The 24979-nt window shown below is 43.1% G+C and overlaps 1 protein-coding gene across 1 annotated transcript; it reads left to right on the plus strand.

Moving 5' to 3' along the window:
* Positions 1-822: 822 nt before the first annotated feature.
* LOC131663924 (bumetanide-sensitive sodium-(potassium)-chloride cotransporter) lies at positions 823-24816 on the plus strand. Its single transcript, XM_058934706.1, has 19 exons — positions 823-972; positions 12247-12393; positions 13359-13422; positions 17013-17340; positions 18731-18984; positions 19050-19164; positions 19252-19583; positions 20018-20249; positions 20322-20443; positions 20517-20716; positions 20795-20942; positions 21013-21254; positions 21342-21553; positions 21672-21786; positions 21855-21961; positions 22034-22148; positions 22225-22373; positions 22446-22557; positions 22621-24816. Exons 1-19 carry the CDS (start codon positions 890-892, stop codon positions 22754-22756), a joined length of 3213 nt encoding a protein of 1070 aa, XP_058790689.1. The 5' UTR covers positions 823-889; the 3' UTR covers positions 22757-24816.
* Positions 24817-24979: the final 163 nt, after the last annotated feature.

The following is a 24979-nucleotide window of genomic DNA, read 5'->3' on the forward strand; positions in this document are numbered from 1 at the left end:
ATTTTTAGTCACATTGAAATTGAGAATATGTTTTTCAAAATAAAAAATGTTGTCAAAGATATCTTTTTAAAATATTTGAGAATTCAAGTAAGAAGGTTGTTAGAGATTTTTCTTTAAGAAATAACATTATAAATAAATTATTCATAAAATTAAATTTGAAAATACTTTTGAAATTCTAAAGCGACGCATCATCAAATAAAAACATTCCAATATAAATTAACGAATTAGTAACGGGGTATTCACGATTACTTTTGGCACGCGTTCCTGCAAAATTAATCAAACTGCCATTGAACTCGGAGTGAGAAAGGTAATTGTATATCTTTGCGAGTCACTTGCCAAAGCAGTAAGACGCCAGGAGTAAACTGCTTTACTTTTTTGAAATTGTAGCACCGTGCCAAGATTTTTAATCACTTTCACATCGCAAGCTCAAGCGTACCATCGATACTGCAGATGAATAGATTGATTTTAATTATGGATGCGTTATATTTCTATGAAATATTTTACTTTCACGTTTGTGAAAACAATCTTGCGAACTTGGCGCTCCGCTTCGCAAAAACGACGAGAAAATTACGAGCAAAGACGCCACTCGAGCTTTTCCAAACTTGCAGCAATTTGAGCCGACGATGATGCACGAAAAGACATGAAAAAGTAGAAGTAGGGACGAAGAAGGGGGAAAAGATCACATATATGTTGCTCAATATATGATGTTTACGCGAAGCCGCGCGCGAGGTTAACTAACTCCAATATAAAGCGTCTGAACACACGCCCGCCGGCTATAAATGCTGGATACCGCGAGCAAAGTTATTTAGTGAATGACAATTGTTCAGTGCGGGAGCTTGACGAATGTGTGCCGTGATTGAATAATTGGTGATACGGACTTGTTGCGCGAATGATACGATTTTTGTGTTATCCCGATCGATCAACAGGTGGCTTGTTTACTTCATTTTGTTGGTTCTGGAGTACGCACACGAGGTATATAAGGCTTCTTTTTTTATTGATCTCGAGCTTTTCTCTGTGCGAGTAGTTACGTCTGTTTGCCATGCTGAAGTTTCATGGTTTGCTTCGTGCTCGACTACATTTCGATGCAATTGTTCGTGTAATGTAGCTTTTACTCTTACAATGATTTGAATTATTATGTAGATATCGATGATTTTCAAGTAATTTAATAAATATTAGAAATACTTTATTTTTCGCAACGTGCCGTTGTTAACCTTGAAGTTTAGGAATTTATAAAATTTCTTAGTTGAAGCTTTCAATGTAGATTCACTTAATTTATTAGAAAAATTTCAGTGACAGTACTTTTTATAAAATAAAGAATTCCTTCAAATTGTATCGCTTACAATGCAAATTAATGCTTTCGTCAAGTTTTAGATAAGAAATGAGCAACCTTATATCTCATTACCGAGCTAATAAATTTAGATAAAAAATCAACAACTTTTGGTAAAACTTACATCTAGTTACGAACAATTCTCAGAATCCTCAGGACAAATTATCTGACTCTATATTTTCTTATCGTTCATTGTGAAGCTATTTTTCTTCTCCTGTCTTGAGCATACGCGAATGTACTAGGCGAAAAACCACAAATGGCGAATGAATCCCCGGGAAGAATATACGTAATCACGTGCAATCGATTTATGTCACCGGACGTCTCTATAAATTCTTTTGTATTCTACGCTTGTGCTATGAAAAATAATCAAAAAAGTTATGAGACTTCGTTCTGGTCATCAGTTCGCGGATCTCGATTTCATTGTACCACGTTTATGAATTATCGAGGTCATGAAAAAATACGAGCACACGCACGCGTTACATCTCTTGCTTTACAGTGACATTGAACTTGCAAGTTAATTAAAAGGAATGTCATGTTCTTTTTTGTTAGATTCTTTTTTTTTGTGTTGGATTATTTAGAAATGAACTAATTTAGATAATTTTTCTAAACATCTATGAATATTACTTAGAAAACCTCTAATTAACGTATATGGAAATGCGTAGTGTAGTAAAGTTTGCGCTTGAAATTAGACGTTAGAACCTTGACGTTGAAACTCAAGCAGCTGTTGGAAAAATTCGAAATCCAAACAAGGTAAAGTTAGTACCGAGAGCGACTCTACGTAACAGTAATATTTTTTTTTATTCAATCAAGTTTCAAGTAGATACTTAGTTCTTCAAAATAAGAAAATTGATTTGAGAAGCGTCTGAATACAATCATTAAAGCTCACTACAATCATTATGTTACTAATTAGTGTTTTTGCTATTAGTATTCCGTATGTAGCATTATGTCAACTCCTTGCTCCCTTACTGCTGAGAAAGACGTGCACTTCCACACAATCAAAACAATGATGCACATAATCTTACAATACTATATTATAAAACAAGCTGGGTGATATTCCAATTGTAGAAATACCAAGCAGGCGTTACGATAGTCTAACTGGGGTAATTTACTCGAAGCTCCAACTTGAAATTGTCACCTGAAAATATACGATAAGGTATACAAGCGTGAAAGAACGATTCGTTAATGCCACGAAGTTTCTCATTCAAATGACGTTTGATAAGGACTTTCGTGATCATATATAATCGATTGCTCTGTAAAAATAATTTCGCGAGTAAATTTTTTGACGTAACGAATGAGTCTTGGAAAAATTATCGAATCGTTTTCATTGAACACAACTTTTTATCCTGTGATTCTACTAGCGAACTTATTGAATTATTTTTTCTCGCTTAAGGGATTGCTACGAAAGACCTAACTTTAAGATTTATTTATAACAACGATATTTATATACGTACTAATAGTGTTTAAGGGTTATGATGCGTTTCTAATAATTATTCTCATCTGCATAATTATTGTTTTTTCCTTGTTCTGTGCATACATATATACATATATATCTACAGGTGTATGTGTGCGCGCGCGCGTGTGTGTATACACACGGACGTAAGGTTGTTCGGTAAAACCAAATATCGTGAAACAAATTTTTATAAGTTGAGACTTTTTTTGAAAGAAATCTTAAAAATTCTGTAATAGTAGATCGCTTGAAATCTTATTTTCTATTTAACCAATTTTTCAGAGTCAATGCTTGATTTTGCATATAAATCACATCCGATATGAATGACTTTTGATCCATGTGAATTTTAATATTCCACCTCTCATTTTTTTATAAAATGAAAAAATTCTATTCTAATCACAATATGGAATCCCCTTTCCACTAAATAAGCCAGGCATATATTCATGTTCTTGACTGCAACACCTGCACAACTGAGAGAGAGAGAGAGAGAGAGAGAGAGAGAGAGGGGATAGCCAATAATGTGCTATCGTGCAAGCGATTGGCCGCGCGGTATAAACCGGCGTTCAGAGCGAACAGGTGAGATAGTCGTGCCACTAAGCTTACGGGCGACTTGTCAAGTGTATAGATCTGCGTGTAACTGCAAATATTTGGTGCTTTTTTTTTCTTTTTTCGTCGACTTTCTTCTGTGCCTTTCTTTGAAACAACGTAATCGCCAGATTTTTTGAAAAGATAGGAACCACTGTAAATTCTTGAAAGGGAAAAAAGTTCGTTTCGCAAAATCGAAACATAATTATCCACAGTAAAAAGGAAACTTTAACAAAGAAAAGTGGAAAGAGTAAGTGCGACAAAAGTTGAGAGCGAAGCCTGTGGTTACCTTGTCGCTGGCATTGAATTGAGGACGAGCGCGGGATGTCAAGCGTTTGAAGAAGCGAGCAGTTTGGTCTTTTGTGAGGAGAGTTCCTTGAAGAACGTGACGTAGATATACTAGTTGATATTGTGTGCTTTTTCGACCCTCTTAGATACGCTCTCCAATTGAGACAAAATGAAGCGTAAACTTTCTTCGATATTCAGGTATATATCATTTTTTTCGACAATCGATAAAGCATGTGCATAAATGTCGCTGTCGCTCGTAAGTGAATCGAAATTTTTCATTTTCGAGTGATATATTATCTATGAAAGTTAAAAAAAATTGTCGAGCACTTTCTATGAAATCACGATAAATATTACGATAACAATTTTTCAGCGCTGATTGTTATAATACAAAAAATGTAATATTTCTTTAATACTTGAATCACGCAAAAAACTCACGTGTACTCGTCATCTAAATTCTCTCTCTCATACACATACACACCCGCTTCATACAAATACGAAAAAGCTCATAAAGATGAGGTCTTATAATCTATCACTGATTAACGGAGGAGTCGTTTATTTCGCACGCGCTCACACACACAAAGTTCAAATCACTTCCGCACACAACTTGTGCGAGGATATTACCAGCATCGGAAGTTCTCTCGCCAAATTTCATCATTGGTTCTTTGTTTTTGCGAGGTATCAGAATTTTTTCCATCTGTTAGAGTTTAAAAAAATTTGATTCGCATAATGTTCTAAATGAAGTTCAATTCATCTCGGAAATGCTGTGTAAATTTACGGCTAATCAGGAAATAAGACGTCGTTGATTTTCGTAAGATGAAAATTCCAATACTGACTTACGAGAGGCCGTAGATTTGTCGCATTGTAAACAGAGCTCGATGAGAAGTGCTTTCGTGATTTTTGCGACGTCTGGTTTCATATCTATAAAGAAGTATGAATGAACTTGAGCCACATCTACATAGCCTCGTTCGTGTCTAGGGGGAGAAAGGTTTCTCATTGCGAGGCTTCTCTTTTACAACGCTTTTATTGAATTCGAAAGTTTATAAACGGGTTCTCGAGGTAAACAAATTTTTTTCCGGCAAAGGCAAATATTCAAACAATATTAACCTTTAGAGGACGGGGATTTGGAATTTTTAACTGCTCAATATTTTCTATGGGAAACGCATAACATGAGTGTCTAATATCGGAGAATACTCATACGTGAAGTGGCGATCGATGGTCGAGCCACTATAATGGCTTTCCCGTCCTCAGGGGTGATGCTAATTTTGACACTTTGAAAAATTGTTTTATTTGGCACAGGGGGCTAGTACCTTCGGGTATTTTATGGTTTTTTTTCGTAATTTTAACCTTGAATCTACATGACTTTATATAGTTTTATACGACTCTATTCTGTCTTTACATTGAAACTATATGCACACTCCCATACTACAGAGAGATTATTTTCGCGACTAAAAGCATAGCTTACCCTTATTTTAGGGTTGGTTTATGGTCGTTTCATAATTTTTGACTTATGACATCAAATTTGTAATCAGTATATCCAAAAACCCTAGAATTATCCTATTTTGTAGACTAACTTGAGAAATTATTTTGAGCCACTTTAGTGGTTTTCCCGCCCTCTAAAGGTTAAGTGAATTTCTCAGAACGAATGTGGGAGCGACGTTAGGGGTGTCCATGTCTATGATTTTTCGGAAATGTAGCTCGATCGTAATTGCCACGAGCGACGCAGGCTGCCAACGCCACTTTTATTTAGAATTAATCGCCGTCGCCGTTGCGCGTAATCCCTGCCAACACGTGTATGATTACAAGTTGTCGTCCGTGCTCCCGCGAGAAAACGCCACTCGAGAGCCAGTGAGCGAAAGCATCGAGCGGAGCCAGCATCTCCAGTGCACAGAGCAGCAGAAAAGGGGGAAGAGCCGCGTAGGGCCATCATCGAATCGCGACACGGAACATAAACAACTGGAAGAGGATTCAGGCGTGCGCGTCGGCTGGGATTCTGCGTGCTTGCAAGGAGCAAAGGTGCGCATGCCTGGTGAGCTTGCAGCGACGGCGGCGGCGATCGTCAGAAAACAGGGCAGCCAGCGGGCGCGCGGCTCGCGCGTATATTAGATCCTCGAGCGCCGGCAGAGCGCCCGGTCGGTCGGTTTGCTTCTCAGCAGACGCCCGCTACTATGTGTGCCTTGCAGTAAAACCGAGACGGACCAGTGTGCTTGTGATTCCTCCACGAATTTTCGTCGACTCTCGTCGGGGAGCTCGCGGACTTGAATGAAACATTAACGGTTGCAAAATGACAGCCCCACTCCGTCGTGGCAGCCGGTACGTATTGCCAAACATCTGCATTTATACTCGTACTCGCGAGCTTGCGCAAGCTTCGGTTTTAATAAGCCTGTGTTTAATAAGTGGTGGCGAAGGATTGCGCGCGAGTCCGAGCGCGAGATTCGGCTTTGCGATCCGAATGTTCGTTGCAAAAGAACGGCCTCGTGCAGCGCGCTGCAACGCCCGTTATAAAATTAAGTCGAGTTACATGCAAAATATCACGTGTAAAACAAACGCGTTTTCATCATTGCGGCCTGACCAAATTTCGCCTTGTTGAGGAAAAACATTAACAATGACCTTGCAAATGTATCCTCTTGCCTGCACATTCTTATCAGCTCTGCAAAACTCGTTATACCTTCCAAGTATATTACGCATTACTCGAACCGACAATTAACGTTGGACCTTTTCTCGTGAGTTCTCATCTTCGCGGTTGAATAGTAACTCACTTGGGCAAGCGAACGCCAGCCAAAAATAAGTCAAGTGTAGCGTCTGATCGATACAAGACACCGATGCCTCTGGGACATTTTTGGTCTCGCGCGAGAAGAAGCGGAAAAGGAAGCTCGCGCGAGGGCATGTGATTGACGAACACGCGCGCAGCGGGGCGGAAGTGTGTGTGCTTACATTCGACGTCGCGACGCCTCATCGGCGTGTGGCGTCACTCGCGCACACGAGCATCGAGTGGATTGACGGCAGCGAGGATGCTTGTATCGAACAACGCAACACACCCTCTCCGTATAACATCTATATAACGTCGCCGATATGGCTAATTGTCCGATCGATCCATCAATTTTTTTAGCGTCATTGGCGTGGGCGTGCGCGACGTATTATTTCGTCAAAAAATCCTCGCGGATTAGCGTCCAGCTTGTGGCCACGATATCGCCGATTTTGCAAGCTTCGACCGACGCTCGTCGTTCATCTTCGTTGCTTCAACCTTTGAATGAGATTTCGTTCCGGAATGGAATAACCGTCCACGGCGATTTTCGAAGCAGAAAACATATTTTTTTGTTTTCAATTAATGACGGGCAAACGTGGAGTCCCCGAAAGCCCCAAAAACGAGTTGAAAAGCCGTCCCGATAAAAGCGGAATACTTTTCACGCAGGATGTCCTTGTGTATCTAATCCTGTGAATGGAGGTCCTCGAGAGCCGTACAGAAGTAACAATTGACAATTAATCAATGAGAGAAGCGCGCACAGCGCTGAGAACGAACGAACGAACGGCCTCGTCAAGAAGGGACTTCGCGTCACAGTCGGTTCGTATACGAAGGGGACATTCGGAAAAAACAAAAGCTTTCATCTCCCGCGTTGAGGCGCCGAAGAGAAAAATGCAAAAGATTAAAGTTAATGGGCGTAGGTTGATTTTTGCATGCCAAAGTCGGCGAGTAGAGATCAGTTTCGCCCCGAATTCTTTTCTGCGTTGATTGAGTGCGATTCGGGTAGTTCGCCTATCCGCCGACGAGACGAAAAGCCAAGCAACGTGAAACGAGCGTTCAACTTTGTCGGAAGAAAACGCGCGAGTATATTTCACAATGCAAGCTCGCAGCACGTTGCTATAACTAGCGGCTTTTATTAATAATCGTCGAAGGAGCAGGCGGCCGTGAAACGAAAACTTTGGATTTATTTGTACTGCCTCGCGGGAGAAAGATCGTCTTCAGCGCGCGCGCGCGTATCAATACGGTGTTCCGGATTGGTGTTTGGTTTTCGAGCTTTCCGAATGGACGCTACGGTTGATTCTTACGAGCATTGGTCACGACTAAAACACAACGCGAGCGGAAAGCCAGCTTTGAATTTTTTACACGAATCACATTTCCGAAATTCGTTCGAGTGGTACTTAGCCTTAATTGGTAGGGACAGATTAACTTGGATTTTCGCCGAGTGATAAAACTAAATTCAATTAAGCTCGATGTCGTGTTTGCCCTTTTTGTCACGATATATTTACCTGTTGAAGATTGAGTACGTATATATTGTAATTGTAATAAAAAATGATAAGACAAGACAGCTATATAATAACATTTGAAATCGTAAACTATTCAGTTGTTGCAATTCAGCCACGATCGACTGACATCGCTTCTCGCATGTCTTTGTTCTCGCGGGTGTTTTAACAAAAAGTATTCGAATCGATGGTTCATAATTCACGGACTTTGATCAAAGCTTTTTCCGAGTGCGTTTTCTGTGCGTGCATAATGAAAGATCAAACTTTGTACCATACTTAACGGGGTTTTGAGTGCTCCTAAATGCTAATCGTGAGCAAACGAAATTTCTCCTAACTGATCGATGAATAAGTGAAATTCAATTTTTAAGGCCATTTGCAACTGTCTTAACTATTTTTTATGAAGTTTAAAAAATAGTCATGCACTGCCAATAAGTTTTTCATCAATCACACGCATAAAAAAATCGCACCAAAATAGTACAAAAAGCCGAAAGCGAAGAAAAAGCGCAGGTGCTCGTAAATTTGAAGTCGAGAGGCAAAAAGCTGGAAAAGGTATATTAGTCGTGATATCATCGTGACGATTCTGCAGATGCGATAAGAACTTGTGTACATGCGACGTATTTGTAGAGATGGATTCCAGTTGAAACACGCGAATTCCGGCTTTTACCGGATTCAACCGATTCTCTCTTACCTGTACGCGTATGATTATGAGTCTTTTTTTTTCTTTATTAGTCACTTGCGATGCACATTTTTCTTTCTTTATTTTTGCGCTGCAGGAATGTGCGGTACGTTAACAAAGAAAGTTTCTCGAGATTTTTATCGTAGTTATCGAAAGGTTCAAATGCTATTTTCTAATAATTGTAAGCCTCGAAAATGAATTATCTCTCTGGATTATCGGGTCTCGCGATCGTTACGAATAGCGAAAGAGTGAGAAAAAGGAAGTATGCGGAAGATCAACCGGTGCTCTCCCGAAAATAACTTCTGATCTAGACATTTGGTTTTTCCAGGCGGAGAAATTTTCGGAAGTGACGTTTCGGCGTTTACTCGAGCGCTTTGCGAGGCGAACGCACTCGGCTTGGCAACAAGTCGATTTGTTATTGGGCTTGTCAAGCTATTTTTGCCTCTTGTATTTGTTTACATTGATGCCACTTTTCCGCGAGTGCAGTTGCACTGGGCGACGCGATGTTTAGTCCAGTGAAGCAGAATCATTTTCTATTCACCTGTGATAGAGAATCGACGATTCGAGCTCGCTATCTCTTGGAAAATCATTGCGAAATGTAGCAATTGGCAAAAGCTCAGAAAAGCTCGCGAGCGAGGGAGAAAGCTTAATCATCACTCGCGTGCAGGAAATACCGGCTGTCATCTCTACGACCTTGATACTCGACTACCGGCTCGTCGACGAACGAAACTTTCCGAGTTTCATTCATCTTTTCTGCTGGATTCTTCGTTTGTTTTATTTGATCTCGTCGATGTTTTAATTAGAAAATTAACACGGAGAACTCGAACGAATATTAGCAAAAGCACGTTTATGTAGATAAATCTTGCAGCTGCTTGGAAATATTTTTCCGAATCGAAATATTCAGTCTGAAATAACGTTTAGGAGATAAATCAGAAAACTGAAAATACAAGCTTACGATCATAGGTGCGAAAGCAAAGATGTAAACAATGTGAATAGTAGATCTCAAGTAATCAAGACGAATCTAAAACATCAAATATAAGACGAAACGAAGAGCATCATTGGCACGACCTTTCTCAAATTGAACCACTCTCTTTCTCCCTGGCGTCCATAAAAGAAAAAGGGTTTGAAATCCGTTTTGCCGAAAAAGCTCTGGCGATCGGATTCGCAGCCGAAGACTATAAATAGCGCCATATACATGCGTGCAACACACGCTCTCGAGCTTTACGACTTCATCATCATTCCGCGTGCAGAAGCAAACGAACAAATTAACTTTCGGCTGTCTTACTGTTTTTTGTTGCTGTCGATGTAATTGGGTCACGCGCGTCTTCAACTTTTACGCTGACGACGATGATAATGAGGGTAATACGAATGTCGAGACCGAAAGAGAGAGAAAGAGAGAGATAAGGTTAATACCAAAAGGTCGTTGAGTTTTCTTTGAAAGTTTTTTTCTTCCTTTGAACGCGTCAAGGGATAGCAGCTTACACGGTTAGTATGGTTTATTTGTGAGATATCGGGCCGATATCAATGTTTTCACGTAGTATTGTTTTAAAGAGAACAACATGATCAATCGTTAAAGCCCCTGATAGTGGACCTGAATGGCTAATCGGATGACCTACTTTCTAGCTCCCGGCATTACAGATCCAAAAAATAAAAGAAGAATGAAAACAAAAGAAATGGAATTGCATGATTTATATAGAAGCGACGATAGCGTCAGCTATAGACTCGATATACTCGTATCTGCTTAGCTGTAAAATAATCCGCGCACCGATAGACATGCAAATGATCGTCGTTATTGCGCAGGTAAGAAAGGCAGAGGATCGTATCTTTTGGGAAAAATTATTCGTACGGAAGTTTTTCGGGAGTAACGACACGCGCGCGAGCGAGCGTATCTCGTGTCTGACCCAATTCATGTATTGCCAAGGGGACGAGCAAAGTGAGAGGGAGATAGAGGGGCCGGTACACTCCCTCACTGGTGTTTACTCGCGGGGAATAGGACTCACGCGGTGCGCGTTTTGTCTTGTGCTTTTCCTCAAGGTCGCGCGAATGGGGACGGCCTAGCCTCCGTTGCGACTCGCCTGCGGACGATTTATGGCGTGTATGTGTGTCCGTGATAGGCGACGTACGAATTATGCGCGCCGCCCCGTCTGTGCGTTATACGTCTCTTTTTCGTATGACATCGCGATACAGCTCTTTTTTGGTTTCTGCAGTTCCTTTTCACGCCTTCTTCGCAATGGCTTTTCTTGCGATTGCCGCTGGTATCTCGTAGTTTTCGTTAGGCTTCTGGATACGAGGTGACTGACGATAGTTCGTACAACGGCGTGCGTTTGCAAATTGCAACGTTCCTTGTAAGTTGCATTTATCGTGAGTTTTTCCCAAATAATATCAAAACATTTATTCAGCCTCGATCCAAAATTATTTTGCCAGATCGAGCTTCCCTGACGTTCGATTTAATATCTCGTGATATTCATTCTGTAGCGTTAGCATTAACAAAAAGCATTCGTCTCTCACCGTGCAAACATTCGTCACGTTGAAACCGTCCAATTACAAACAATAATAAATAAAAGTAAAGCAAACAACAATAAAGCTCGGTACGAAAAAATGGCTAACCACGCAAAGGAGCTTTGGCAGATGTATAATATAGGCACGAAGACGTCTAAGCAGCCGTGATCGACAAACCGTCGCCGATGCACATGTATACGCGTGCAGAAGGGCGAGAACGAGCCGAGAGAATATATATCGGGTGCGCGCGTATACGTATTTATCGCGTCGAGGGGATGGGTTCAAGGCTTTTCGACGGAAAGCTTCCCGACAACGGCTGCGCGACGAGTCTTTTGCCGAGTTTACGTGGCTCGTTAGACATTCGCGCGTTTTGTCTTCGATGAAATATTCGTCGGCTTCAATTCGAAACTAGTTACGTAAATTTTCACACTTTGTTCGTTGGGCAGCGCTTATGTGACAACAATCGAAGTTTCGCTGACAGAGTGCTCGCACGGGAATCGTGATCGTAACGCGTATTACGCGAATGATTATAGCAATTTCGTTTCGTAATGCGCAGGCGAAATAATTGTCGCGCTCACATGCAACGGGTGGGCGAGAGGACGAACCATGGTTTCGTCGGAAACATGTCTATGTAATATTGTATATGGCGTCTCGTCTCCAGAAGTACACTCTTGCACGCGGCAACGACGAGAGCAAAAAAAGGCGGACTCCAAGGGCTCATAACAGTCGGCAAAGTGCCGGGGCGAGGCAGTAAAATCTCACTCTAAATTCAACTCGTCGCTCGACTTTTCCAAGAATTTTTTCGCACCTATAGACTAAACGTATCTCGACCCCCCCCCCCCCCCCCCGCCACCGCCACTAAATTAAAAAATTGTGAACTTATGTACGCTGCACAAGATGTTTAATTAAGAAGTTTTAATTTTGTCGAGTTCAGTGTCTTATTATAAAACTTTATCAGTCAGAGAGCGCGACCCACGCGCATTGTAGCTGTTTAATTTTCCGTCGATTCTCAATGCAACTGGCTTTTTATGCAAATAATATCCAATCAGCGCTGCACAAAAGCCCTCTGGCAATGTCTGCTTCAATTATAGCCGTGGACGCGGAGGTAGCACGAGCAGGAAGTGAAAAAGGGCAGTTTGGATTAATAGGAAAAGCGAATATAAACGATTCGTTCTTCTGTTGCAGAATCGGAATGGAGGGTCGGTTCCAAGCAAAGGCTGGCTGCGGCGAAGCGGACGGTAACGAGCAAATCACGATGAACAGCAAGAGGCCGACAATGACGCTCAATGTCAATGGCCTCTGGGATGTTGTGCCCCGACTTGATCATTACAGGCAAGAGTTCTCTTTTTTTCTTCAATTTATTGTATCTCCCTTTTGTCTCCTTGAGATTTCGTATGGTATTGATGAAATTCTTTCCGCTGAGTTCAAAATTATCAATTATTGTTACGATCTCGTCGAAAGGCAATTTTTCGTCGACCAAAAGTCATTTATTTTTATGTTTCATTTTATTGTTATCTATGAGAAATTCCGAAAAGGCTCTCTGATTCGCAAAAGCTTTCTGCAGAAAAGCTTATTACCTCTGATAGTACAGAAGTATTAAAAACGTTGGTACAAACGCGTTCTCGGAAAATCGTAGATATAGATCAGCCAATTAGCTCAATACCATCCTAATTGGCAGAAAAGCTTGGTCTATCGAACGGACCAACCAATATTAAAAGGCTTATTTTCTTTCGCAACACTTATTTTTCGATTGTATAAAATAATCATATTTTGATGAATGCCACATCGTCCTTTTGCTGTGTGCGCAGGCACATTACAGAGCATGCACTAATTAAATTAAAAGTGTACGCGTTTTAAGCAACTGATATATTAATCGAAAATCAAAAGATTGGTTGGATTTTTGTTTGTCGAAAATTCGTCTGAAACTGCTATTCGTCGGGTTATATCAATTTGGCCGTTTGCATGCCCAATTCCCGCGTAAAATATCACTTGAAATTCCAATTTACATTTCGTAAATTTGTTAACACGCGCGAGCTGCCCGCTCGTCATAGTAAACCACGATTTTATGATTAAATTTTGCACCAACTTCACAGCGATATTGAAGGCACGAGGGGGCAGAGAGCCGTTAAACAGCTCCGGGGCTAATACAATTTTTCACTTAATGTTTTTTGTTGCTCTCGCGAGCCCCGCAACCTCGCACAGCAACGTTCAGCGCGCTTTCGATATTCTCACGCGAGATCGAGTTTCGGTTTTTTTTCTTCCATAGAAATAGTATCATGTTCCGTTGTTCGTTGCAGGCTGAGTCGTCGAGCCAAACGACCCTCCTTAGCCGAGTTGCACGAGGGGAGTTTCGCTTGCAAGGTGAGTTATTTCGATTATTTTTCATTTATCTTTTCTCCTCCTTCTTCGCTGCGCATAAAGCTTTCGATTTATCGTGTATTTCACTCAACGACTTCGCTTCTGCCTTGGGGTTTCCAGTTTTATTTGAGCAAGAAAAAGTGTTTTGACCGTCGTAGATTTGGCTTCTTCTCGTTTGTTCTTCCTTTTTCTTGTTTACCGGTAGATTAATAAAGCGGTAGATGCTGACTATTTCATTCTAGCTCCCTTATTTATTCATTGTTTGGAGCTTTCTCTCCCTGTCCCTCCTCTCTTTGACCTCGGAATAATGTCAAGACTTATGTGTCGCGAAAAAGTATACGCGAGCTTTAATATTCCACCAATTTTTTTTTCTGTTCGCGCTGCTTTCAGAAGCTCGCACTGAAATTTTTAATGATCAAAATTATCGGAATCGAAAATCATTCTGGCGATACGGAAAATCAGCTGGCAAATACGCGAATTAATCAGAGAAGACGCAACAAAAGTAAAAAATTCTTGGTAATCGAAAAAAAAAAAAAAAAGAACGGTTGATCGAACTGCGTGCGCGCATTGGAAAATCGCGTGAGTCACGCTTCTAATTGAAAAAGCAAACTAAAACATCTTACGTCGAATCGGACAGAAATAACAAAGAGAGCGAGAGAGAGAGAGAGAGAGAGAGAGAGAGAACTTTGCCGCTCCTCCGAAGCTTTAACGGGAACTAATCATTCTCAAACAATCATAAAAAAGAAAAAGTCTGCCGTTGCACAACCTTAAAACTAGATTAAGACGATGACAATTAGAGGGGAAAGAGGAAAAAAACTCAAGGCGAGTGGCAGAAGCAGGCGGTTGCCGTTGCGATTAAAACCAGACCGAATTGGATCGAACTGGCTCATGTATCGCGCGGGCGTTATGTTATGCCCCCGTGACGACGCTTTACGAGCCTCTGGAAACAATTATCGACGATATATTGGCAGATTGACCGGCACTGTTTTTTCTTTAGCTTTGAACGGTGCCGTCGCCTTGGATTCGTTCGGAGATGGAATTGGACTTTGTAGACATTTGTTTTTTACTCGCCATTGTCTATGGTTTCGACGCGGATCGCACTTTTCGTGCCTAATCGTTACTCGTTCACCCGCGATACGTGCCAATTGGCCATGATTTTTCAGGGGCAATCGTTTGCCGCTTCTAATCGAATCCATTTAATGCGTCTTCCCATACACACCGATACTTGCAACGGTATGTTTGATCCCCGCATGACGTCACTGCCGATTCTTCCTCCGCCCGATCGATAAAAACTGGGCAACCGTCCGAATAACTTGGAGAAAAAGTAAGGAAGAACATTCTTCTTCATTCTTCCCACGTTCTCACTCTCGACCACATATCAACGGCAAAGCAACGGTGTTAAGCTTCGAGAAAATATCGACGAAGACAATTCGCCTTCGTCGAAGTATATTTTGACTGCTCACCCTGGAGAGATATTTCGCGCGCATCTCCGTCGGGGTGTCATCCTCCGTTGCGCCACCGCACGAAACTGGATATTCCTCGAAGGCAAAAATCAACGTCTAAAGACGAGTGACCAAGACACCTGTAGGAAGGTGATATTTCGCTGAAATCCAACCGGAACGAAATTTTTCGCAAACGAAGAAAACGCTTTCTCTTGCGCTCTTTCCATTGTAATCCCAGACTCTCTTGGCTTGGAGAGTCTATACGCGAAAAAGAACGAGAACAAGGCAGTCCTCGCGGTGCCGGTGTCCTCGCGGACAATGGGCAAAAAACAGAGAGTACGAGGATGCAGGAAAAATAGCTCGCTGAGTGTTTTCTCCCCCTTGTCCGCGAAATATTAACGCGAGTAATCATGTATGACAAATAAATTACATTTTATAGCGTTGGCAACTGGAATTTGTCCACTGGAAAAACCACCCTGGATTGTTATTGTATGCGATGAAATGAAATGAAAATGAACATCTTGTAAGCGCTGGCTGTAACGGATTCATTATCCTTCCTTCTTCTGCCTCTGCCTTCTCAGCGCTAGCTTGCAATAAGACAATCTATAAAGATTGCATTAATAGATCTTGTAATTTTTACTACTTTTGTCATCTTCAAAACATTAACTTCAAACGTCTTTTTTTCTACTCTTCTCTATGAAAATCTTGTACTTTTGACGAATCTCTGTTCCACGTGGAGATCTGGAGCTTGCAACATTGTTCTGTAAATAAAGTAAAATAGGAAAAAAAAAGATCGAAAGATCGCTAACAAAGTCACCCGAAGAAAAATCAACTTGCTACTCACGAAAAGTCACGTCGACGCAAATGCCATAAGAAGAAGAAAAAAGAGAAGAACTAGGAAGCAAGTTGCCTTGCAACTTGCGACGTAAGAAACGAAAATACTTCCCCTCAATCACGTGACATACGACGACGTCGCCATCGTCTCTAGAGGCTGTATACGTGTGTGCGCGCGCGTGTGCGTGTATCCCACACTAACTTTGCGAGAGTGAACAAACCGCTTTGCAGGTGGTACGATAGTTTATTAAGTTTGCTTAGGCGTAAATAAAGGTAGAATTAGTCGCCATTTCAACACACAAACACACGCGCGCGCTCTGCGTTACAATTCGTTGAAAAGAAAAAAAAAATAGACTTCGATTTACATCTACTGCAAACTTATTTGCCATTTTAAAAAAAAAACATAAAGTCCATTAAGTCCATCCGCGCGCTTCTTCTGCTGCGAAATTCCATTCATTGTCCAAATACGTGCAATCCATTTTAATTGGCCATTACGCTTTGGACGACGAAGCTAATTAATCGTTCAATTATCAAAACAAGATTTGGTGGCACCATTGTCACGTAATCGCGCGCCGTTGTACGTTACGCAAAACTGAGCCATTGTTCAAAAGAACGCCGGACGGTCTACGGATCTACATAGAAAAGGGATGACGAAGCTACGACAAGATAAGACGATCGCACAAGATAGCTCTCGTGTGGTCGTCGACGGAACGGATATATTTTGCATTCGTCTTTCCGCGGATTCCTGCGCGTCTGAACGCTGAACTCATTATCCTCGGTGTTTTCTTCGCATAATATGTTCTTTTCTAATTGATCAATGCCACCGTTCGTGGACTTTGTGTTTGTCCTTTCTTGACGTATCATCCACAAACACACACATATACTTGGATAAAATTTTCCCAGGGAAATGGATGATAAGATCTGGCCGTAAATACAGCCTTTAGATGGGAGAGAGAGGCTTCTGAGTCAATGTCATTACTCTGATCCTTGGGACAATCCCTCGCCCAAAAGTTTTTCCCGAACAAAAATCTTTCTCTCTCTCTCTCTCTCTCTCGCAATCTTAATTGTAATCGGAGAGAGGAGCCCCGATCCAAAGGCATATATAGGCCGCGAGGAAAAATACACGTTATTTATTCATCGATTAGGTAAGCGGTTAATCGCGGTTGTTCGCTGCACAAGCCGTTCGTGACAATGAAATAGAGGAGGGTGTTCGCGGCGTCTTTATGCCAGTGACAAGTACTATTCGGCTGTCGGTGAACTTGCGAGCTTTCGTAAAAAATGCGAACGAAGTGAGAGTAAGGGTGCACACGTGTACAGGACGCCACGGCAGCAGCGACAGTGGCGGCGAACGCGACGCCGTCAGCGGCGAACGCGGCGACGATGGAGAGCGGCGGCCTGTCGGCGCCAGCGTCACAGGCACCAGGGGGCTATCATCACGAGGGAATCAAGCTGGGTTGGATTCAAGGTGTGCTCATACCATGCTTGCTCAACATCTGGGGTGTCATGCTGTTCCTGCGACTCTCCTGGGTGGTCGCGCAGGCTGGCATCTTTCACACCTGCATCATCATCGGCATATCGGCGCTCGTGTGCGTCGTTACTACGCTCAGTCTCAGCGCTATCAGCACCAATGGGGAGGTCAAGGGAGGTGAGTCTTTCCTTTTGCTTTTCTTGGCGCTTGTTCGCGTGTACGTGGTTTAAGCACAGCAATCAAGGCAATCTGCCTTCGGAGAAGCAGCAGCTCGTGCGATGACCCTCGTGCTTTTCCAAAAAGGCCAATTCCGCTTGCTTCGTCGTCGTTAGCCGAGCTGGAAAGGGAAAAAGAAAGATATTTTTACGTCGGAAACATCCGACGGATCGTTCCGCCGAGCTTTGTCACGTGGCTGGACGGAAAGAGAGTAACCCGCATCAGTCAGTTTTCCTTGGCGACAAGTATGCAACGGAAACTGTAGTTAATAAGTATAACGACAGTTCGGAGATCACGTGGATATTACACGTACGGGCACGCAACGCGCCGCGCGGTGACACGGTGAGCAGAAGGAAAAAGAAGACGAAGCTATTACATCTTATAGGTGTATACAGCAAATTAGGGTGGAAAAAAAGACACGACGCTCTCGAAGGTTGATCGATCGAGCGCGCGCGCGCGCGCGCACTCTCGCGCTATGTTTACCCATGATTGTCGTTGATTTAATTCGATACCCTCGTACTTTTACTAGATTAATCGCTTTTTCCTCTGGTGACCAAACTTTTCCGCGAATCGATAGCGCAGCCCGTTAATTATGATTCAAACGACATAACGATCGAGGCATTAAACTCACGACTCCACCTTCCCTGCCAGAGACATTGAGCCACTTATTTCCATCCTCGCTCCCCGCCTCTGCGGCTCTTCTAAGTGTAATTAAATATCGCGCGCTCTTCGTGCTTTTACTTACTGCGTGCGCGGTTTCACTTTCCACGCTGCCATTGACAATTTTCTTTTTGGGATGGATTGTACCGTGTTATGCAAACAATCTTCGATGTGGCTCATATCTACGCGATTCCGTCAGAAAAGTACTATTCCATAACGATGACTAGCCCACCCGAAGATGTCGCGTAAGCTTATACTTTTTTAGCCTACGGCAGTAGTTCGATCAATTAAAAGAGAAACTCGGAAAAACTTTACGCAAGCTCGAGAAATCAAGCGCGCTTCCAGATCTCGCCTCGCAGCCTCGCGTGGCTTCTTCGGTACACGGACTTTCTCGCGCTAGTATCCAAATGTACTGCTCGCTCCACTCTTCGCTCGATATTCTGATCTTGACAGACTGTCGAAACGTAGCAGCTTTATTGTTTCGTTAATTCACGGTTAAATTGCGATTGTCAAAGTTCAGTGGTGAAAATTTGGAGCGTAACATGAAGAAAAACGTCGTTTCTAACATATTTTGATTGGTTTATCTGAAAAATTTAACGAATGTAAAAAGGTCCAAGCCTAGGTTCGCTCCGTATATCAAATGAAAATTCTTGTGCGAGCGTTCAGCCAGGCGTCTTTTCTTATTTTGCAGGGGGTATCTACTTCATAATCTCTCGTTCTCTGGGTCCGGAATTCGGTGCCTCGGTCGGCATCGTATTCGCCTTCGCCAACGCCGTAGCGGCGTCGATGAACACAATTGGCTTCTGCGACTCGTTGAACGAATTGCTCAAGGAGCACGGCCTCAAGATCATCGACAATGGCGTGCAGGACGTGCGGGTCGTTGGCATCGTTGCCATTCTCGCTATGGTGCTGATCTGTGCCATCGGCATGGAATGGGAATCGAAGGTGAGCGCTCGCGTGCGTTTTACGCCGTAGTTCGCCCGCTGACAACTGTTTTCGTTCGCCTGCAGGCGCAAAACTTTTTGATAGCCATAATCGTTGGCGCTATCTTTGACTTTCTGATCGGTACCGTGATTGGGCCTCGGAATATCGAGCAGAAGGCATCCGGCTTCAATGGATTTTCAAGTGAGTGAACGCTTGTCATCTAATGATCTATCGCGGCCGACGAGCTCGCACGAAAACGATGAAAAAAAAAAATGGGAAAATTGGCAGGCAAGGTATTCACGGACAATTGGTATCCGGACTACCGTTTCTCGGAGAACAGCAATCAGACATTTTTCTCTGTGTTCGCCATCTTCTTCCCGTCGGTGACGGGCATCCAAGCCGGCGCCAACATATCCGGTGACCTGAAAGATCCCGCGAGCAGCATACCCGTGGGCACGTTGCTCGCGCTCCTCATTTCCATGGCCAGCTACGTGACTTTCGTGCTGTTCGCCGGCGGTGCCGCTACGCGCGACGCCAGTGGTCTCGTTTTCAATTCCACTGTCATCCAACCCTGCCCGACCACTGCTGGCTGCAACATGGGACTGCACAACAGTTACTCGGTGAGTTGCTCGGTGGACAGGCCAACCACCGATGCGAAACTTCGGTTGACAAGTCTGTTGCCCCGCGCGTCGCAACGTCGCCACTGAGCAGTGCATTTATCTTGAAAGACTCGCGGAAAGGTGGGTTGTTCCAATTCTAAAGGCTCTTCCCTCTTTCTACTAGAGCGTGCATTCCGCCTCTCCGTGCGCGCGGCGTAAAAAATATGCAGCCGCGCGCAAACGGGAGCTGGCATTTCGTGATGCAGAAAAAAAAAAGCAGAGGCAGGGAGATTTTAATAAAAGCTGAAAGCGCCGATGAGACGGAAAGCTCGCTGGGGAACGCACGCGAGCTGACGGAGAGACGCGTAGGCGCGTTTTCATTGCCCTGGTGCTTCGTTTAAGCGCCCCGGTGAAGCTTGAATTTTCGTTAGCCTGATTGCGGCGTCTCCGTGCAGATGATGCAGCTGATGTCAGTGTGGGGACCGTTCATCTACGCGGGCTGCTTCGCCGCGACGCTGTCGACCGCGCTGACGAATCTGCTGTCGGTGCCACGACTCATCCAGGCACTGGGCCAGGATCGCATCTACCCTGGGCTGATATACTTCAGCAAGGGCTACGGCAAATCCGGGGAGCCGTACCGCGGCTACGTGCTCACTTTCTTCGTCGCCGCTCTGTTTCTGCTGATCGGTGAGTACGCGAGTACGCGACTGGCCGGGCGAACGTTTGGAACGGGCTTGTCGAGCTGCTGTTTGTCGGCAGCTAATCTGAACGCGGTGGCGCCTCTGATCTCCAACTTCTACCTTGCCTCTTACGCCCTCATCAACTTCTGCACATTCCACGCGGCGCTGGTCAGGCCCCTTGGCTGGCGACCGACCTTCAAGGTACGTATCGTCATTTTCGGCTCGACGCGGAAATCAGTCCGGCAGACGACGACGACGACGACTCGCTTTGCAGTACTACAACACGTGGCTGTCGCTGCTGGGCTTCATCGGCTGCGTGGCGATAATGTTCCTGATCGACTGGGTGACGTCCCTGGTCACCTTCGTCATCATCTTCGCGCTGTACCTCATAGTGGTGTACAGGAAGCCCGACGTGAACTGGGGCAGCAGCACGCAGGCGCAGACCTACAAGACGGCCTTGTCGATCGCGTACAGGTGAGAGGCGCCCCCCCCCCCTCCCCCTCGCTCGCATCGAAATCTCGCCGAACACTGTCGCATTGTGTCCCCTTGCAGATTGAACTCGATAGACGAGCACGTGAAGAACTACTGCCCGCAGATTCTGGCGCTGTCGGGCGCGCCGAACGTGCGCCCACCGCTGCTCCACCTGGCCAACCTCATCACCAAGAACAACTCGCTGCTGATCTGCGGCGAGGTCTACCCCGTAAGTGAGCGGCCCGCGGCCACGGCCGCGGCTCGACCGTCTCACCAGTCACGCCTCCCAACTGTTGCAGTCACGGATGTCGTACCGAGTGCGCTCGGCCCACTTGCGCGCCGGTTACGCCTGGCTGCAGCGCCAGCGCGTCAAGTCCTTCTACCACGTGGTGGAGGAGCTGAGCCTGGAGAAGGGCGCCTCGGCGATGATGCAGACCTCGGGAGTCGGCAAGCTGGCGCCCAACGTCGTGCTCATGGGCTACAAGACGCACTGGAGCAGCTGCAGCCACAAGGACCTCCAGGAGTACTTCAACGTTCTCCAGTGAGTCTGGCCGCGCGACTCCCTTCTCGCGGACCGGCCGAGCGCGCCGCTTTGCCTCTCAAACGCTTAAACCTTCCGTGTCAACAGCAACGCCTTCGATCACCGTCTGGCAGTGGCGATCCTGCGCATAGCCCAAGGATTGGACTGCTCCAGCGTGGCGAGCAGCGCCGAGGACGAGCAGCAGGGCGCCTTGGTACAGAGCAGCTACGACTTGGCGGGCAACACGCTCATGCACGCCGACAGCGATCTGTCGATGAGCGGACGTGGCATCGCCCGCGTACAGAGTGTGCCTACCATCGGTGAGCTCGAGACAGGTGCTACGAAAGCTTTCACTGCCAACGCTGCGCCATTTTCATCTTCTTCTCTTCGTTTCGTACACCAGTAGTTCCACTGAATTTAATATGCTTTTCATGACAGGTAGTCAATATACTCCGCCTGACGCGACTGTGGTAATGAGAGACTCGCCGACCCATTGGAACGCCCGAGAACAGTTGAAGAATAAGAAGAGGATTGTTGCCGATAAACTGATAATGTAAGTAAGCTTGCTAGCCGCAATATCATAGTTTTTACAAAAAAATCATTTACAATTCTGTACTGCAGGCACAACAAACAAAATGGTCTATCGGTTGTACCCGAATATACATCTATTTTCCAGAAGAAACATAAAAATGGTACTATCGACGTGTGGTGGTTATACGACGACGGAGGTACTTTTTTTGTTGCAATTACAAAATCCATTATTGCTCGAACGAAACGTTGAAAAAAAATGTGTTTTATAGGTTTAACGATACTCCTACCATACATAATCAGCACCAGATCGAACTGGGAGCATTGTAAGATAAGACTTTTCGCTCTGGCCAATCACAAGCAAGATATCGGTGCTCAAGAAAAAGAGTAAGCTCGCATTCGCCAACAAGTAAATGTGCTCGATTTAATTGTCACGACTCTAACGATAAATATCTGTCGTCAGGATGGCGGAAATCATGGCGAAATTCCGTATTAAGTATACGAGTTTGAAGATGGTCGACGATATCAGCGTGAAACCCAGACCGGAAACTCAAAGCTTCTTCGACAAAATCATTTTGGATTTCCGCAAAAATGATAATACCGAGAATACCGGTGTGACGATTATTTTCCACTCGAAGCGTCGACTAAACGTGAATTGACAATTATTATTTTATTTCGTTGCAGAATGCTGCGTAACCGACGCTGAACTCAACAGTCTGAGGGATAAGACATTCAGGCAGTTGAGGTTGCGAGAACTGTTATTGGAGAACTCGAGTTGTTCGACTCTGGTAGTAATGTAAGTTGTAGACTTGTCAGACTTATTATAGCTTCAACAGCATCTTTATGACTGTCTTTTCAGGTCGCTGCCGATGCCGAGGAAAGGTGCAGTTTCAGCACCGCTGTACATGGCCTGGCTCGAGGCGTTAACGCGGGATTTGCCACCCACGCTTCTGATTCGCGGCAATCATTCATCCGTGCTAACCTTCTACTCGTAGTACTATTGCATACTACTTGTCATTACTTAACATCCCTCGCTTCTTCTTTTTATTCATCGAGCGCCTTCCTATTGTTATTTATTGGTGCCAGATAGTGGCTTCTTTTCGTCGTACTGTATGTCGGTGGGATTTGTTTCTATAGAGAGAGAGAGAGAGAGAGAGAGAAAGAGAGAAAGATTGTTGCTGAGAGTTTCTTAATTTTTACGAAAAGAGAGGAATTCTGTACTTTAGAACTATCATATGACTGAGTCTTCATTTTGCAGAACTAAAAAGAAATACATCATTAGCTATAGTACACGTCAAACTGTAGGGAGACATACCAAATATTTTTCCGATGGTTAGGCGCGCGAAAAGAGATATTTTAGTGCTGTCAATTAATCTCCTAATACTATATGAAAAGAGTAAAGCAGAGCATTCCTCGAGATTGCGGAACTGCGCCGAAAACAGCCCAAAGTTTCTACGTAGAGCTGTAAAACTGCGCAATTGTTAGTCGTAAGTTGCTTTTACAAAGTGACGGTTTGCCCGAGGTACAAGATTATCACTGTTTTTGAAAAAAAATCGTTGCTCTTCGTTTTTATTTGGCCATCTTGTACTTCGAAATACCTATAGTGCAATTTTACTGGACCGTGGCCATATGGTATATAGGCTTTACCTTTTAATTGAGGCACTTGTAAACGCAGCGCATACTCGCTATGATTTTTCATTACGTTTATTTGACTGCTAGTCGAGTTTCAATGCCAGTCTTAATACAAAGCTTATGCATATAATTATATCTTTGAATACTAGATCAAATATATCAACGATATGCTTCGAACTTGTCTGTAGATTCGTCCGTAAAACCTTTTTCATGCTATGAAATACTGATTGATAAGAATGACATTGTTACGAAGAATGAAATTAGTGTCAAGACTGGACAACTATACAAATTGTACTGTTATAGTGTAGTTTTTAAGTTCGAAAGTAAACATATTATTATGTTATATTTAACGCGTAAATATAATATTCGTATTTTTGGCCGGCAGACAGAAGATTATATAAAATTTATCTAGCGCACAATTTTTTTGTGATATCAAAAAATATAGAGAATTCCAACTTTTCGTCACCAGTGATATATAGTTCAGCAGTATTTATCGTTATAATTTCTTTCGATGATGGCCTATAGTTTTATTTTCATAGAGCTTCAATGTATTCAATTGATGCCATAAAAAGACATAAAAATAACGAGCTTTTAACTTATATACAATGCCATACAATACTACCAAGTTATTTTGAGATTCACATAATTATTATTCAATAGGTATTCATCTTTGCTGTTCTTTTGTTCCGCCTTACTGTCATTTTCATTTTTACAGCTCATCGTTATACAATCAATTTGTAATGTTCGAATGCGTTGATGAAAGTAGCTGTTGCGAATATGAAAGCAATTAAAAATGTGAATTTAAGTTAGGTAACGATGAAGTGCCAAGATCTGATCATTAAATAAAAATCATATGCTCGTAAGAATTCTACTTTGATTATTTCGTCCTAAAAAAGACGTTGACTAAAACTTCATTCATTTTGATCCTTATAGCAAGTAGTAATACAATATCAATATATGATACTTTATTTACATAATAGTTTAACATAATTTGTATCGGAAATTCTAAAGTCATATATTCATTTGAGATGCGTGAGGAACATTACTTGGAACAATAGAGAGCTCAGAAAATGCAAGTTTTTACTCAAAATAAAATTAGCCTATTATACAACATATTTGCTTATTTTTATTTGCAATTTTTAATTTAACTGAATTGTTTTTCAAGATTCTACGCCATCATTTTCTCGCCGAAATTCATTTCTGAAAGCCACTGCCATAATCACACTTCGCACACTCTATTGAAAAGTCTTCCCGTGTCTTTAATCTATTCCACTGGTTATCATATCTTTGTCATGAAAAATCTTTGCAGTTAATTATTTAAAGACCATATTATATGACTTGTTTAAAGGAAGACAAGAAGTACAGTGAGGAATTTGCTATAGCATACTTTTTATATGTGTGTTCATGTACGTTGTGTGGATAATTCAGTTGTATGATTTAAAATAAGTATAAAAATCTATTTACACAAATTAAACGCATTAGTATTTTGTATACATCAATCTTTGCATCCATCCTTAGAACAATAAAATATAACAAATTAATTTTCATTATATTTATTATCATATATGATTGAATAAACAAAAGAA

Source organism: Phymastichus coffea, unplaced genomic scaffold (assembly GCF_024137745.1).
Source record: "Phymastichus coffea isolate CEN01 unplaced genomic scaffold, Cenicafe_Pcof_1.1 PCOF00039, whole genome shotgun sequence".
Taxonomy (NCBI): domain Eukaryota; kingdom Metazoa; phylum Arthropoda; class Insecta; order Hymenoptera; family Eulophidae; genus Phymastichus; species Phymastichus coffea.